Consider the following 14,335-nt stretch of genomic DNA (forward strand, 5'->3'; position numbering starts at 1 on the left):
CTGCCTCAGGACCTTAGCGCATGCAGTTCCGCTGCCTAGGATACTCTTCACGCCTCTTCGTCCAGTTAACCCCCGCATTCTTCAGGGTGTACCTCAGAGAGGACCCGGTAGACTTGCCAAGTTTAGCAAGTAAAAATACAGCTCTCCCAGTTAAGGGTGAATTTCAGATAAACGAATAAATGTTTAGTACCTCTCAAATAATACACGGGACATAGTTATACTAAAACGTTATCCGTTGTTTATCTGAAATTCACATTTAACTAGGCGTCCAGTATTTTGTCTGGCACCCGGACCCTTGACCATCCTGAGTAGCCTCCTCCGTTAGACTGGGAGTCCAGCGAGGGAGGCGCACACAGTAGGCATTTGATGTATACCTGTGACAGCTCCAACAGCTCGGGGACGGCGAACGTCATCGTCCCTTTTACTGATGAAAAAATTGAGCAGGGCGGGCATAGAGGGATTAAAACTCTAGTCTGTCCGACCGATTTTTCCCAAAGTGCAGGTGCGCCGCCCGCCCGCTCCGTCCAAGAGCCAGAGAATCGGCCGTGCGAAAGCGCCCCCGGAGACCCGCCCAGCCGGTGCCTGGAATTCCATCCTCAGCGCGTTTTTCCGCGCCCCTGCGCTGTCCTGGCTTAACCCGAAAGTCATCTCCGAGGCTGCCCTGCCTGGGTTTCGGGAAGCCGGACACAGAGCGGACACTCAGCTCTGCACGACCAGGCCGGCGCCATGGAAGCCCAGAAGGGAGAGAGGGCTGTGCGGGAGTTCCAGGAAGGCTTCCTGGTGGAGGGGACCTTGGAGCTAGACCCTGAGGATGAATTTGTCAAGTCAAGGGTATCCGAGGCCAAGGGAGAGGCCGGAGGGAAAGGTGGGGAGTGGCGAGAAGCTGGAGAGTTCCGGGAAAACGAGTAGAAATCCCAGAAGTTTGGACAAGATTTTTCCAGGGCCAGTGCGTGGGTTCCCCAGAACCCAGCCCTCCCGGCCCCTGAGACGCTCTTGTGTCGCCTAAGGCTACGGAGTGGCCAGATGGAAATAACGGGACTCGAACCCGTATCTTGTTGTAATTCCCACGGCCTTGAGGCAAGCCCTGTCCTTCCACCCGTCATTTCCGGTGTCTCGGATTTCCCCGCCGCTCTAGGATCCTAAAAACTCGGTCTAATGTTTCCGGGGGAGCGCCATTTCGTTGCACCCCGCCGCGTGCAGCCCCCTGTTTCTTTTCCTGCACCAGCCAATAGAAACGAAGATCATCGGTGGGTGGGCGGTACGTCTCCTAAGGAGCCCAATGGTAGTCGAGAATCACTGAGTGCTTTACCAGTCACGCCGCAGGGTGGGCGGGGCCTCCTGCCCGGCCTTGAAGCTTCCCAGGCAGGGCGGTCGGGCGGGTCGCTGGTTGTGAATCCATGTGGCGGGGACTGTGGACCCTGGTAACCCGGGCGGCACATGGGCCTCGCAGGTGAGGCGACCCGGGGAAAGGGGTGTGAGGGCGTGGGGCGCTGCTTGGGCCCCAAACTCTCCCTGGGACCTGGGGGCCCATTTCCCTGCGGCCGAACCGCCTTTGTTTTCTTCCAAGTCCCAATCTGTCCATCCCCGTGCCACAGAGCCCACATCTGGGTCAACTTCTGCTCTCAGAGACCTCAATCTGGGCACCCTCCCGCCTCAGCCCCTCCAATCTGTCCCTGCCCCCGCCGCAGTGCCTCCACTTGGGGCATCTCCCGACCGGCGAGCCCTCGATCCACCTGCTCCTGCCGCAGATCATCCCAGATGCATTGACTCTCCTCCTCTCCAGTCCCAGATCGTGCATGCGCCAGGCAAGCGGCGCCCCGGCCCCCGGCTCCGGGGCCACCATCTTCGCGCTGAGCTCCGGCCAAGGCCGGTGTGGCATCGCAGTGATTCGGACCAGCGGCCCCGCCAGCGGCCACGCCCTCCGGAGCCTCACGGCGCCCCGGGACGTACCCCCGCCCCGCAGCGCCTGCCTGCGGCTGCTCAGCGACCCCCGCACTGGGGAGCCGTTGGACCGCGCGCTGGTGCTCTGGTTTCCAGGTGAGGGACTCCAGATCTCGAACCTACTGTAGCCCCCATGACCCAGTTTACCCACTCCAGGCGTTTGCCCAGGCTGTATCCTCCTCCTGACTCCCCTCTCCTCGCCTCACGAGGTCCCCAGAGTTTCACGGGTGAGGACTGCGCAGAGTTCCACGTGCATGGAGGCCCGGCCGTGGTGAGTGGTGTCCTGCAGGCCCTGGGTGAGTCTGCAGCCTTGGGTGCTATCTGCCAGCGGCCTGCGTGAGGGCAAGGGAGCTCAGTACCCGCGACCTTCCCTCAGGCAGTGTGCCAGGGCTGCGGCCGGCCGAGGCAGGCGAGTTCACCAGGCGGGCGTTCGCCCACGGGAAGCTGAGTCTGACCGAGGTGGAAGGGCTGGCGGATCTGATCCATGCGGAAACCGAGGCTCAGCGGCGGCAAGCCCTGAGGCAGCTGGACGGGGAGCTGGGCCACCTCTGCCGCAGCTGGGCCGAGACCCTCACTAAGGCAAGTCCTCTATTTGCCGGTTCTTTGCCTCAGAGCCCCCCGCCCCCTTCCATCCCCTGCCTGGGAGCCTGTTGTCTGTAAGCCGCCAATCTGGCCCGTTAGTTTGGGCTGGATCTGGGCAAATTGGCAGGTCGGGTGTGGGTTCCTGGGTGATCACACTACCTACTTCCCGTCCCCCAGGCTCTGGCCCATGTGGAGGCCTATATCGACTTTGGTGAGGATGACAATCTGGAGGAGGGAGTCCTGGAGCGAGGTGGGTCCGCCTGGGGTGCGGGGTTGGGACACCTGGCATCTCAGCTCCCAGAAGCCCCCTCACTCCCTCCCTCTGCTTCCTCCACCCACAGCTGACAGCGAAGTGCGGGAGCTGGAGGTGGCACTGGGCGCACACCTTCGAGATGCCAGGCGCGGACAGAGGCTCCGCTCAGGGGCGCACGTAGTGGTTGCGGGACCCCCCAACGCCGGCAAGAGCAGCCTGGTGAACTTACTCAGTGCGTGGGAGGTGGGCAGGGGCGGGGCCAGGAGCTGGGGAGCTGTCATTCCGGTGTAAGGAAGGGGCCAGGGAGGACGCAAGCTCAGTCTGGCGCTGGGCGGGGGAGGGAGAGCTTGAGGGAGGGGCTGTCTCACTCCTGCACCCTCATTCTCTGACCCTCTCCCCCCAGGCCGGAAACCTGTTTCCATTGTGTCCCCTGAGCCAGGGACCACCCGCGACGTGCTGGAGACCCCTGTGGACCTGGCCGGGTTCCCAGCACTGCTGAGCGACACGGCGGGCTTGCGGGAGGGCGTGGGGCCCGTGGAGCAGGAGGGTGTGCGGCGCGCCCGTGAGAGGTGGGCTGGCAGGTGGAAAACGGGGCCTTTCCTCTGTTGTTTTCCTCTGTTGCATTTATTTTTCTTTCTTCCTGAATCAGAAAAGGCTGCTAAGCTCCCTTAACCATGGGGACTCCGTGATTTGGGGAGGGCAGCCCTTGGAGTTCGGCCTCTGCCTCGCCCCTCGCTCTCCGCCCCGCCCCTCGCTCTCCATCCCGCCCCCCCCGAGTCTGCCCCGCCCCTTGCTCTCCACCCCCGCCCCCCGAGTCTGCCCCGCCCCTCGCTCTCCGCCCCGCCCCTCGCTCTCCGCCCCGCCCCAGGTCTGCCCCGCCCCTTGCTCTCCACCCCGCCCCCCGAGACTGCCCCGCCCCTCTCCGGAGCTGCCCCGCCCCTCGCTCTCCGCCCTGCCCCTTGCTCTCCGCCCCACCGGGTCTGCCCCGCCCCTTGCTCTCCGCCCCGCCCCCGGGTCTGCCCCGCCCCTCGCTCTCCGCCCCGCCCGATGCCCTCAATTGCTCACCTCCCCGGGCTCTGCTCAGTGGGTTCTCCCGCTCACCTGGTTCTCCCTTCCTTCCCAGACTGGAGCAGGCTGACCTCATTCTGGCTGTGCTGGACGCCTCTGACTTGGCCTCTCCGTACAGCTGCAACTTCCTGGACACGGTTGTCACCCCTGCGGGAGCCCAGAGCCCCAACGGGAGCAGCCAGCGCCTCCTGCTGGTCCTGAACAAGTCAGACCTGCTGCTCCCGGGGGGCCCAGAGCCCAGTCCTGACGTGCCCCCTCACTTGCTGCTGTCCTGCCTGACCGGGGAGGGGCTGGATGGCCTCTTGGAGGCGCTGAGGAAGGAGCTGGCTGAAGTGTGAGCCCCCCTCTCGCCCGTCCCACAGCCTCCCTTCACCCAGGTTCAAGCGGGGGCTGAGCCCCTGGCTTTGGGCGCATGACTGCCCCGCAGGCTCAGTTTATATCTGCAAAATGGGTACGGATCACCTCCCTTCGAATAGTAGTTGTGAAGTTGGAAAAAGACGGTCTTTTTCCTTCCAGATGCGGGGACCCGGCCACAGGCCCACCGCTGCTGACGCGCGCAAGGCACCAGCATCACCTCCAGAGCTGCCTGGACGCCCTCGGCCTCTACAAGCAGGCGAAAGACCTGGCTCTGGCGGCCGAGGCGCTGCGGGTCGCCCGGGGGCACCTGACCCGTCTCACCGGTGGAGGGGGCACCGAGGAGATCCTGGACCTCATCTTCCGGGACTTCTGCGTGGGAAAATAAGGGGATTGGCGAAGCTCGGACCCAGGCTGGCTGGACGCCCGGAGGCTGTGAGACATCTGAGAACAGCTTAGGCCAAGTGGACTCTCATCCCCTGGGGGAAGAACTTGACCCCAAACGGTGAAGCCCCTGTTGTTGGCCAGATGCGGCTGGGGGCGACTTGTTGGGCGCGCAGGTCCAGGAGTAGGACTGAAGGAAGTCTCTCTGGGCACCTGATGCTGGGGAAGTAGGAGTAGAGGGTTGGGACGAAGCTCGGAGGGTCTCAGGGTTTTTGTTTCATGACTTTAAATTTTGCAAGTACCCAAGGAATGTGAAAAACTCAGGTGATCTGGAAATGTTTAAACCTCCCCTGGGTTTGACCTTCCCTGGGGTCATGGCTTAACTTGTGTCCTTCCAGAACTTTCTCTGTGTGTTTGTATTCTTGTGGCTGCACCTGTAAAATATGTTTTGTCTTGCATTTTATACATAAATTGTGTTTTACTTTTTATTATATTGAGGTCAGAATAGTTTATAGCATTGTTTATGTTTTAGTTGTACATTATTATTTGTCAGTCACCATATATATGTGTCCCTTTAACCCTTATGCCTACCTCCCAACCCCCTTCCCCTCTGGTAACCACTGATCTCTTCTCTTTCTGTTAGTTTTATCTTCCACATATGAATGAAATCATACAGTGTTTGTCTTGCTTTGTTTGGCTTATTTTGCTTCACATAATATCCTCGAGGTCCATCTATGTTGTTGCAAATGGGACAATTTTGTCCTTTTTTCTTGCTGAGTAGTATTCCGTTGTATAAATATCCCACATCTTTATCCATTCATCTGTCGATGGGCACTTGGGTTGCTTCCAAGTGTCGGCTATTGTGAACAGTGCTGCCGTGAACATGGGGTGGCGGAGATCTTTCTGCATTAGTGTTTGCATGTTCTTTGGATAAATACCCAGTAGTGGGATAGTCATATGGTATTTCTATTTTTAATGTTTTGAGGAATCTCCATACTGTTTTCCATAGTGGCTGCACGTGTTTGCATTCCCAGCAGCGCTGTGAGAGGGTTCCCTTTTCTCCACACCCTCTGCAACATTTGTTGTTTTCTGTCTTGCTGATTATAGCCATTCTGATGGGTGTAAGGTGATGTCTTAGTATACTTTTGATTTGCATTTCCCGATGATTAGCAATGTTGAACATCTTTTCATGTGCCTGTTGGCCATCTATATATCTTTGGAAAAATGTCTGTTCATATCCTCTGCCTAGTTTTTGATTAAGTTGTTTGGTTTTTGTTGTTGAGCTGTGTGAGTTCTTTATATATTCTGGAGATTAACCCCTTGTCCGATATATGATTTACTCTCCCAGTTGGTGGGTTGTCTTTCCTTTTGATCTTGATTTCCTTCGCCTTTCAGAAGCCCTTTAGTCTCACGAAGTCCCACCTGTTTATTTTTTCTTTGGTTTCCCTTGTCCGAGTAGACATGATATTTGAAAAGATCCTTCTAAGACGAACGTCAAAGAGTGTACTGCCTGTATTTCCTTCTAGGAGTTTTATGGTTTCACGTCTTACCTTCAAGTCTTTGATCCATTTTGAGTCTATGTTTGTGTTTGGTGAAAGATAATGGTCTACTTTCATTCTTTTGCCTGTGGCTGTCCAGTTTTCCCAGCACCATTTATTTGAGACTTTCTTTTCTCCATTGTATGTTCTCAGCTCCTTTGTCGAAGATTAGCTCTCCACAGATGTGTGGTTTTATTTCTGGGCTTTCAGTTCTGTTCCATTGATCTGTGCCCCTATTTTTGTGCCAGTACCATGCTGTTTTGATCACTGTAGCTTTGTAGTATGTTTTGAAGTCAGGGATTGTGCTGGCTCCAGCTTCGTTCTTTTTTCTCAGGATTGCTTTAGCAATTTGGGGTCTTTTGTTGCCGCATATGAATTGTAGGATTCTTTGTTCTATTTCCTTGAAGAATGTCATTGAGATTCTGATAGGGATTTCGTTGAATCTGTAGATTGCTTTAGGTAGTATGGACATTTTAACTATGTTTATACTTCCAACAATGTGCATGGCATATCTTTCCATTTCTTTATGTCATCATCAGTTTCTTTCAATAGAGTCTTATACTTTTCAGTGTATAGATATTTCACCTCCTTGGTTACATTTATTCCTAGATATTTTATTCTTTTTGTCACGATTGTAAATAGATTGTATTCTTGAGTTCTCTTTCTGCTAGTTTGTTGTTAGAGTATAGAAATGCAACTGATTTTTTTTTTTAAGGATTGGCATCTGAGCTAACAACTGATGCCAATCTTTTTTTTTTTTTTTTTCTGCTTTATCTCCCCAAACCCCGCCGTACACAGTTGTATATCTTAGTTGCACGTCCTTCTAGTTGTGGGATGTGGGACGCCGCCTCAACGTAGCCTGACGAGCAGAGCCATGTCCGCGCCTAGAATCCGAACCCTGGGCCGCCGCAGCGGAGCGTGTGAACTTAACCACTCGGCCATGGAGCCGGCCCCGCAACTGATTTTTGTATGTTGATTTTGTACCCTGCAACTTTACTGTAGTTGTTGATTATTTCTAATAGTTTTCCAATGGATTCTTGAGGGTTTTTGATATATAAGATCATGTCATCTGAAAACAGTAAGAGTTTCACTTCTTCACTCCCTATTTGGATTTCTTTTATTCCTTTTTCTTGCCTAATTGCTCTGGCCAAAACCTCCAATACTGTGTTGAACAGAAGTGGTGAGAGTGGGCACCCTTGTCTTGTTTCTGTTCTCAGAGGGATGGCGTTCAGTTTTTCCCCATTGAGAATGATATTGGCTGTGGGTTTGTCGTATATGGCCTTTATTATGTTGAGGTGATTTCCTTCTATCCCCATTTTACTGAAAGTTTTTATCATAAGTGGATGTTGGATCTTGTCGAATGCTTTCTCTGCATCTGTTGAGATGATCATGTGGTTTTTGTTTCTCATTTTGTTAATGTAGTGAATCACGTTGATTGACTTGCGGATGTTGAGCCATCCCTGTGTCCCTGGTATAAATCCCACTTGATCGTGGTGTGTAATCTTTTTAATGTATTGCTGTATTCGGGTTGCCACTATTTTGTTGAGGGTTTTTGCGTCTATGTTCATCAGCGATATTGGCCTGTAGTTTTCCTTCTTTGTGTTGTCCTTGCCTGGCTTTGGGATCAGGGTGATGTTGGTCTCATAGAATGTGTTAGGTAGTGTTCCATCTTCTTCAACTTTCTGGAATAGTTTGAGGAGGATAGGTAGTAAATCTTCATTGAATCTTTGGTAGAATTCTCCAGAGAAGCCATCTGGTGCTGGACTTTTGTTTTGGGAGGTTTTGATGACTGTTTCAATCTCTTTACTTGTGATTGTTCTGTTCAGATTCTCTATTTCTTCTTGATTCAGTTTTGGGAGGTTGTGTGAATCTAAGAATTTATTCATTTCACCTAGATTGTCCAATTTTTGGCATATAGTTTTTCATAGTAGTCTCTTATAATCCTTTGGATTTCTGTGGTATCCATGGTAATTTCTCTTCTTTCATTTTAAATTTTATTTATTTGAGTCTTCTCTCTTTTTTTCATAGTAAGTCTGGCTAAGGGTTTGTCAATTTTGTTTATCTTCTCAAACAACCAGCTCTTAGTTGTTTTTTTTTTAGGACAATTAGCCCTGAGCTAACATCTGCTGCCAATCCTCCTCTTTTTGCTGAGGAAGACTGGCCCTGAGCTAACATCTGTGCCCATCTTCCTCTACTTTATATGTGGGACGCCTACCACAGCATGGCGTGCCAAGTGGTGCCATGTCCGCACCCGAGATCCAAACCAGCAAACCCCAGGCCGCTGAAGCAGAACGTGCGCACTTAACTGCTGCACCCCCAGGCTGGCCCAACCAGCTCTTAGTTTCATTGATCCTGTCTGTTGTTTTTTCAGTCTCTATTTCATTCATTTCTGCTCTAATTTTTATTATTTGCCTCCTTCTGTTGACTTTGGGCTTTGTTTCTTCTTCTTTTTCTACTAGTTGTGTTAGGTGTTGTTCAAGACTACTTATTTGAGGGACCGGCCCTGTGGCTGAGTGGTTAAGTTCGCGTGCTCCACTTCAGCAGCCCAGGGTTTTGCTGGTTCAGATCCTGGGTGTGGACATGGCACAGCTCATCAGGCTATGCTGAGGCAGCGTCCCACATAGCACAACCATAGACACTCACAACTAGAATATACAGCTATGTAATGGGGGTCTTTGGGGAGAAGAAGAAGAAGGAAAAAAAGGAATTAAAAAAAAGATTGCTTATTTGAGACTTTCCTTGTTTGTTGAGCTGGGCCCATATTGCTATGAATTTCCCTCTTAGAACCACTTTTGCTGCATCCCATAAGAGTTGGTCTGTTGTGTTTTCATTTTCATTTGTCTCCAGGTATTTTTTGATTCTCCTTTGATTTCCTCATTGATCCCATGGTTGTTCAGTAGCATGTTGTTTAGTCTCCACATATTTCTGACTTCCCCAGCTTTTTTCTTGTAGTTGGTTTCTAGTTTCGTAGCATTATGGTTGGAAAAGAGCTTGAAACAATTTCAATCTTCTTAAATTAATTGCAGCTTGCCTTGTTTCCCAACATGTGGTCTATCTTTGAGAATGTTCCACGTGCACTGGAGAGGAATGTGTGTTCTGCTGATTTTGGATGGAGTGTTCTATATACGTCTATTAGTCCATCTGCTCTAGTTTCTCATTTAGCTCTGCTATTTCCTTGTTGACTTTCTTTCTGGATGATCTGTCTGTCGATGTCAGTGGGGTGTTAAGGTCCCCTACTATTATTGTGTTGCTGTTAATATCTCCTTTTAGTTTTGTTAATAGTTGCTTTATATATTTGGGTGCTCCTATGTTGGGTGCATATATAAGTTTTATGTTCCCTTGATGGAGTGTCCCTTTCTTTTTTTAAGATTTTATTTTTCCTTTTTCTCCCCAAAGCCCCCCAGTACATAGTTGTATATATATTTTTTCAGTTGTGGCATGTGGGATGCCGCCTCAGTGTGGCTTGATGAGCAGTGCCATGTCTGTGCCCAGGATCCAAACCAACGAAACCCTGGGCAACTGCAGCGGGGTGCTCAAACTTAACCACTCAGTCATGGGGCCAGCCCCCATGGAGTGTCCCTTTTATTATTATATTGTGCCCCTCTTTGTCTCTCATTGTCTTTTTTATCTTGAAGTCTACTTTGTCTGATATAAGTTATTGCAACACCTGCTTTCTTATGTTCACTATTAGCTTGGAGTATCGTCTTCCATCCCTTCACTCTGAGCCTGTGTTGTCTTGGAGCTGAGATGTGTTTCCTGGAGGCAGCATATTGTTGGGTCTTGTTTTTTATTCCATCCCACCATTCTGTGTGTTTTGACTGGAGAATTCAATCCATGTATATTTAGAGTGATTATTGATATATGAGGCTTAATGCTGCCATTTTATCACTTGTTTTCCAGTTATTCTGTATTTCCCTTGTTTCTTTTTTTCTTTTTCCTTAAAGATTGGCACCTAGGCTAACAACTGTTGCCAATCTTCCTTTTTTTTCTTTTTTTTAAGGATTGTCACCTGAGCTAACAACTGTTGCCAATCTTTTTTTTTTTTTTTCTGCTTTTTCTCCCCAAATCCCCCTGGTACATAGTTGTATATCTTAGTTGCAGGTCCTTCTAGTTGTGGCGTGTGGGTCGCCACCTCAACGTGACCTGATGAGCGGTGCCATGTCTGCGCCCAGGATCTGAACCAGCAAAACTCTGGGCCGCCGCAGCAGAGTGCTGGCCCCCTGGAGGAGGTCTTTTTACATTGATGTAATTAGGAATTCTGTAAGCTTTTTTACTTGTAATTCCAGCTCCTTCCCCCCTTTGGGAAGTTCTCTACTATTATTTCTTTGAACAATCTCTCTGCTCCTTTCTCCTCTTCTCTCTCTTGAATACCTATAGTCCTTATGTTGCATTTCCTAATTGAGTCAGATATTTCTTGGAGAATTTCCTCACTGTGTTTTAGTCTGAATTCTCTCTCCTCCTCCATCTGAAGCATTGCCATATTCCTATCCTCTAAATTGCTAATTCCATCCTCCATAATATCAGCTCTATTATTTAAGAACTCCAAACTTTTCTTTATGTCATTCATTGTTTTTCATCTCCAACATTTCTGATTGGTTTTTCTTTATAGTTTGAATCTCTTTTGTGACGAATTCCCTGTGTTCATTAGTTTTATTCCTGATTTCACTGAACTGCCTGAGTTCTCTTGTAACTCATTGAGTTATTTTCTGGTAGCTATTTTGAATTCTCTGTCATTTAAGTCGTAAGTTTCTATGTCTTCAGGATTGATTTCTGGATGTTTGTGTTTTTCCTTCTGGTCTGGAGTGTTAACACACCTCTTTATACTGTTTGATGGGGTGGGTTGTGCCATCGCGTGGTGATAGTATCTGGTTGCAGATTCCACCTGCCGCCACTGGAGGGCGGGCAGGAGCTGTGCATTCTGAGCCCACTGTGATCCCTGGCAGTTATGCCTGTCTGAGCCTGGGTCAGTCCTTGGGCCCACAGTGGCGCTGTTGACTCTCCCACTGGATGGGAGAGTAAGCACACAGGAGCTCAGGGCGGCTGTCACCTGCTTCCGCAGTCCTGCTGAGACGCGCTCCCACTTTCAGGGCCGCAGTGGTGTGGGCGCTCCAGACACGAGAGCAGTCACACGCATGCACAGGGCTGCTGGGGGGCCAGAGAGTTCACCCAGCTTTGCCACCTCCCCGGGGCAGTGCATCCCCCTTCAGGTGTGTATCTGCGTGCGTCTCACAGGCGTCCTGTTGTGCTGTGCGGGTGTCCTCCACAGATCAGTGAATGTCCATTTAGTTGTGGTTCCAAGGATGAGAGACAAAGGGAATAGCTCACTCTGCCATGTTGCTGATGTCACCCTCCAATTGTGTGTTTATTACTCTACAAATTGTCATTCCTTTTTTAACCTTGAAACTCTGCCTCTTGTATCTCAACAGTGACTCACAAACTCCCAGGGCCCTACTTTCTCTCCCAGCTTAGTCACTCCCTCACTCATTCACTCAGTGAATGTCTGTCGCACACCTTCCGGCATGGTGCACATCAGGCACAATGCTGTGGGTGTTTGTTACAGTTTTACAGACGAGGAAAGAGGCTCAGAGAAGCGCTTAGTTGCTGGAGGCACCAGCTTTGGAATTTGCACATGGGTCTGTTCGGCTCCGATTTGAGTGTGCTGTGGGCCTGCTGTGCAGTGCTGGGAACATGGGGGAACAAGCAGGCATCGCCCCTGTCCTTGTTCAAGGAGAGACACAGCTCCTGACACTGAGGTCTGATGGTGCTGTGCCAGTTTACAGTGAGGAGACCTGACCTGGTCAGGGCCTGGAGGGCAGCCTGCCCTGCAGAGGTGGCCTTTGTGCTGGTATCTGAATGGTGAGAAGAAAGAAACCAGGTGGAGGAGGCTGGTGAGAGCATCCCATGCATAAGACACAGCACCTGCAAAGGCCCTGAGGTGGGAGCATCCTGTGTGTTCAAGGAATGTGAGGTGGCCCGCGTGGCTAGAGCAGAGAGAGTGAGGGGTGGAGGAGGGAGATGAGGTGGAGGAGGAGAGGAAGGGCCTGAGCCAGGCTTGATTGGGAGACTTCTGGGGCCTGATGTGATGGTGATGAACCAGCAGAGGGCGCCGTGTTCTCCCGCAGGATGTGCCGGCATCCTCGGGTGGCGCCCTGCTGCCCTGGGGTCCCAGGGATCCCAGCTTCCACTCCCTGGTAGCATGTGAAGGTTAGCTCCCCTTGCCAAAGCCGGAAACTGAGTCTCCATTAGGGTCCGGATCTTTTCCAGAGTCAGGAAAAGATCTCCACCTCCAGGGGTTCAAGGTACGAGCTCTCAGGTGACAGGTGGCAGGTGAGCAGTGGCTGGGAGGTGGCTGCGTCCCCCGACCCTGTTTCTTCACCGACTTCATTGCAACTTGTCACTGTTCATTGATTTGTTTGCTTGTTCAACAGCTGAGGTCACCCCCAAACGGGGGACTCCTGGAGGGAAGGGCCACCCCATGAGCCGAGTCCAGGGCTGTCACCATTACTCCACTTTGCAGGAGAACAAACTGATGCCCAGAGAAGAAGAGCAATGACGGGGGTCTAGCGGGGGTGTGGGTCCAGGTGTCCTCTCTGGGCGGTCCAAGGGCTCCCAGGAGGGATAAGCGCCATCTGGGTGCAGAGGAAGATGCTCTTTGGGCAGGATGCTGGGCCCTGCCCAGCTCCCCCAGGCCCTGGCACCCGGCTGGACTGAGGTCCTTGGCCACAGTCCCTTTTTTTCCAAGAAGGGTGAAGTGGTTTGTGGGAAGCAGCCATGGGGGTTATTTATAGAGGTGACAGGAAATCCCCAAAGAGCCAGGACCTCACCCAGTGTCTGGACCACAGAGTCAAGGAGGAGTCTGCCCTTGCTCGCTGACTGGTGCTCCGTGCCTGCCCGTGTCCCAGGGGGAAACACCAGCCCCTGGGAGCCAGAGTACAGCGTCAGGGCTGGAAAGAGGAAGGGATGCAAAGGCTGTACCTGGGGCATCGAGGAGGGCTGCCTGGAGGAGGGATCTCTGGGGCTGAGCCTTGGAGAAAAAAGAGTTTGTCAAGCAAGCAAAAGGCTTCTAGTCTGAGGGCACAGCACAGATGAAGAGTCAGTGAGTCTTCAGTCAGAGAATTTAACATCCTGGACGGCTGGAGACAAGGGCTGTACCGTGCGTGGGAGGAGTGGGCACAAGAGAGCTGAGGAAGTGGACTTTGTCCCCAGGGTAATGGGGAGCCACAGAAGGTATGTGAGCAGGAGAGGGATGTGGTCAGATCCCGTGATGGAAAGATCCCTCTGGACCAGCACAAACGCCATACTGGAGGCAGAGGCTGAGGTCCAGATGTTGCAGAACTGAGCCAGGGCCAGGCGTGGGGGCCTGTTCAAAGGATGATACCCTGGGATGCTCTAGCTGAAAGAGACGAACCACGGGTCAGAGACCTGTGCCAGTGTGTCTGGAGAGTTTAGAATGATTAGTAGTACACCCATTTCTCAGACGAGGAAATGGAGATTGACTGAACCAATGTTTGAAGCCAGGGATGTCTGGCTCCAAGCCCAAAGTCAGGCCTCCTGGGGTTGCTGGGACTGGCCAGCCTCAGCATCCTCCCCAGACTCTGGGCTGCCCGGGAAGTAGGCTCAGGGTCAGGGACATCCCTGCTTCCTTGGGGCCTCCAGACTGGCCTGTCTGGGCGGCCTAGTCTGGCTGACCCCCAGCCCTGGCTTGGCGGGGCCCCAGCCGAGTGTTTCCTGCAGCAGCCGCCTCTCGCCCACATTTCTGGATCCAGGAAATATCGCTCCTTTGTCCCTTCTGACTAGCCTGCCCTAAGTGTGGCGTTGCCAGCCCCGGCTCCTCGTGACTCATTCCCTCTCCGTCGGGTCCCAGGGGATGGGCTGGGAGGGAAGGGGGTGGGGGTGGGGGGGAACAAGCTAGATTCTACACCACAATTATTTGGCCATTTTTCTACTCATGGCCATTTGCTTTGTTTCCTGGAGTTTTTGCTTCTTAGGAATAATGTTCCAGGAATGGCACTGCCGAGTCACAGGGTTCGTGCATTTTACTTTTATTAAATATTGCCAAAGCAGCTTCCCGAAGGGCCATGACGAGATCTGCATTTCTACCAGTCCTGTAGGAAAAGGCCCTTTTCTCAACATTTTCACCAGCAGTAGGTATTGTGGGTTTTGGAGTTTTTGTTAAAGCTTCAGTGCATGGTTGTGTAGCCTAGTTGTTAGTTTC

The 14,335-nt window shown here is 51.9% G+C and overlaps 1 protein-coding gene across 2 annotated transcripts; it reads left to right on the top strand.

The window, feature by feature from the left end:
* Positions 1 to 634: 634 nt before the first annotated feature.
* GTPBP3 (GTP binding protein 3, mitochondrial) lies at positions 635 to 5,262 on the top strand. Of its 2 annotated transcripts, none has more exons than XM_070586519.1 (9): positions 635 to 1,258; positions 1,784 to 2,037; positions 2,151 to 2,237; positions 2,318 to 2,520; positions 2,701 to 2,773; positions 2,865 to 3,008; positions 3,180 to 3,345; positions 3,900 to 4,178; positions 4,361 to 5,262. In XM_070586519.1, exons 2-9 carry the CDS (start codon positions 1,797 to 1,799, stop codon positions 4,584 to 4,586), a joined length of 1,419 nt encoding a protein of 472 aa, XP_070442620.1. In that variant the 5' UTR covers positions 635 to 1,258; positions 1,784 to 1,796; the 3' UTR covers positions 4,587 to 5,262. The 2 variants fall into 2 exon arrangements, with proteins under 2 accessions (XP_070442620.1, XP_070442619.1); XM_070586518.1 differs by lacking the exon at positions 635 to 1,258 and adding an exon at positions 1,310 to 1,450.
* Positions 5,263 to 14,335: the final 9,073 nt, after the last annotated feature.

The sequence above is a fragment of the Equus przewalskii genome, chromosome 20 (assembly GCF_037783145.1).
Source record: "Equus przewalskii isolate Varuska chromosome 20, EquPr2, whole genome shotgun sequence".
Classification (NCBI taxonomy): Eukaryota; Metazoa; Chordata; class Mammalia; order Perissodactyla; family Equidae; genus Equus; species Equus przewalskii.

What these genes read in the sequence shown, in the direction of transcription:
- GTPBP3 (XM_070586518.1), top strand. Translation starts at nt 1,398, where the DNA reads ATGTGGCGGGGACTGTGGACCCTGGTAACCCGGGCGGCACATGGGCCT. An exon ending in GCGGCACATGGGCCTCGCAG is followed by an intron (nt 1,451 to 1,783) that starts GTGAGGCGACCC and finishes CCTCCTCTCCAG; the next exon opens with TCCCAGATCGTGCATGCGCC. An exon ending in GGGCCGAGACCCTCACTAAG is followed by an intron (nt 2,521 to 2,700) that starts GCAAGTCCTCTA and finishes CCCGTCCCCCAG; the next exon opens with GCTCTGGCCCATGTGGAGGC.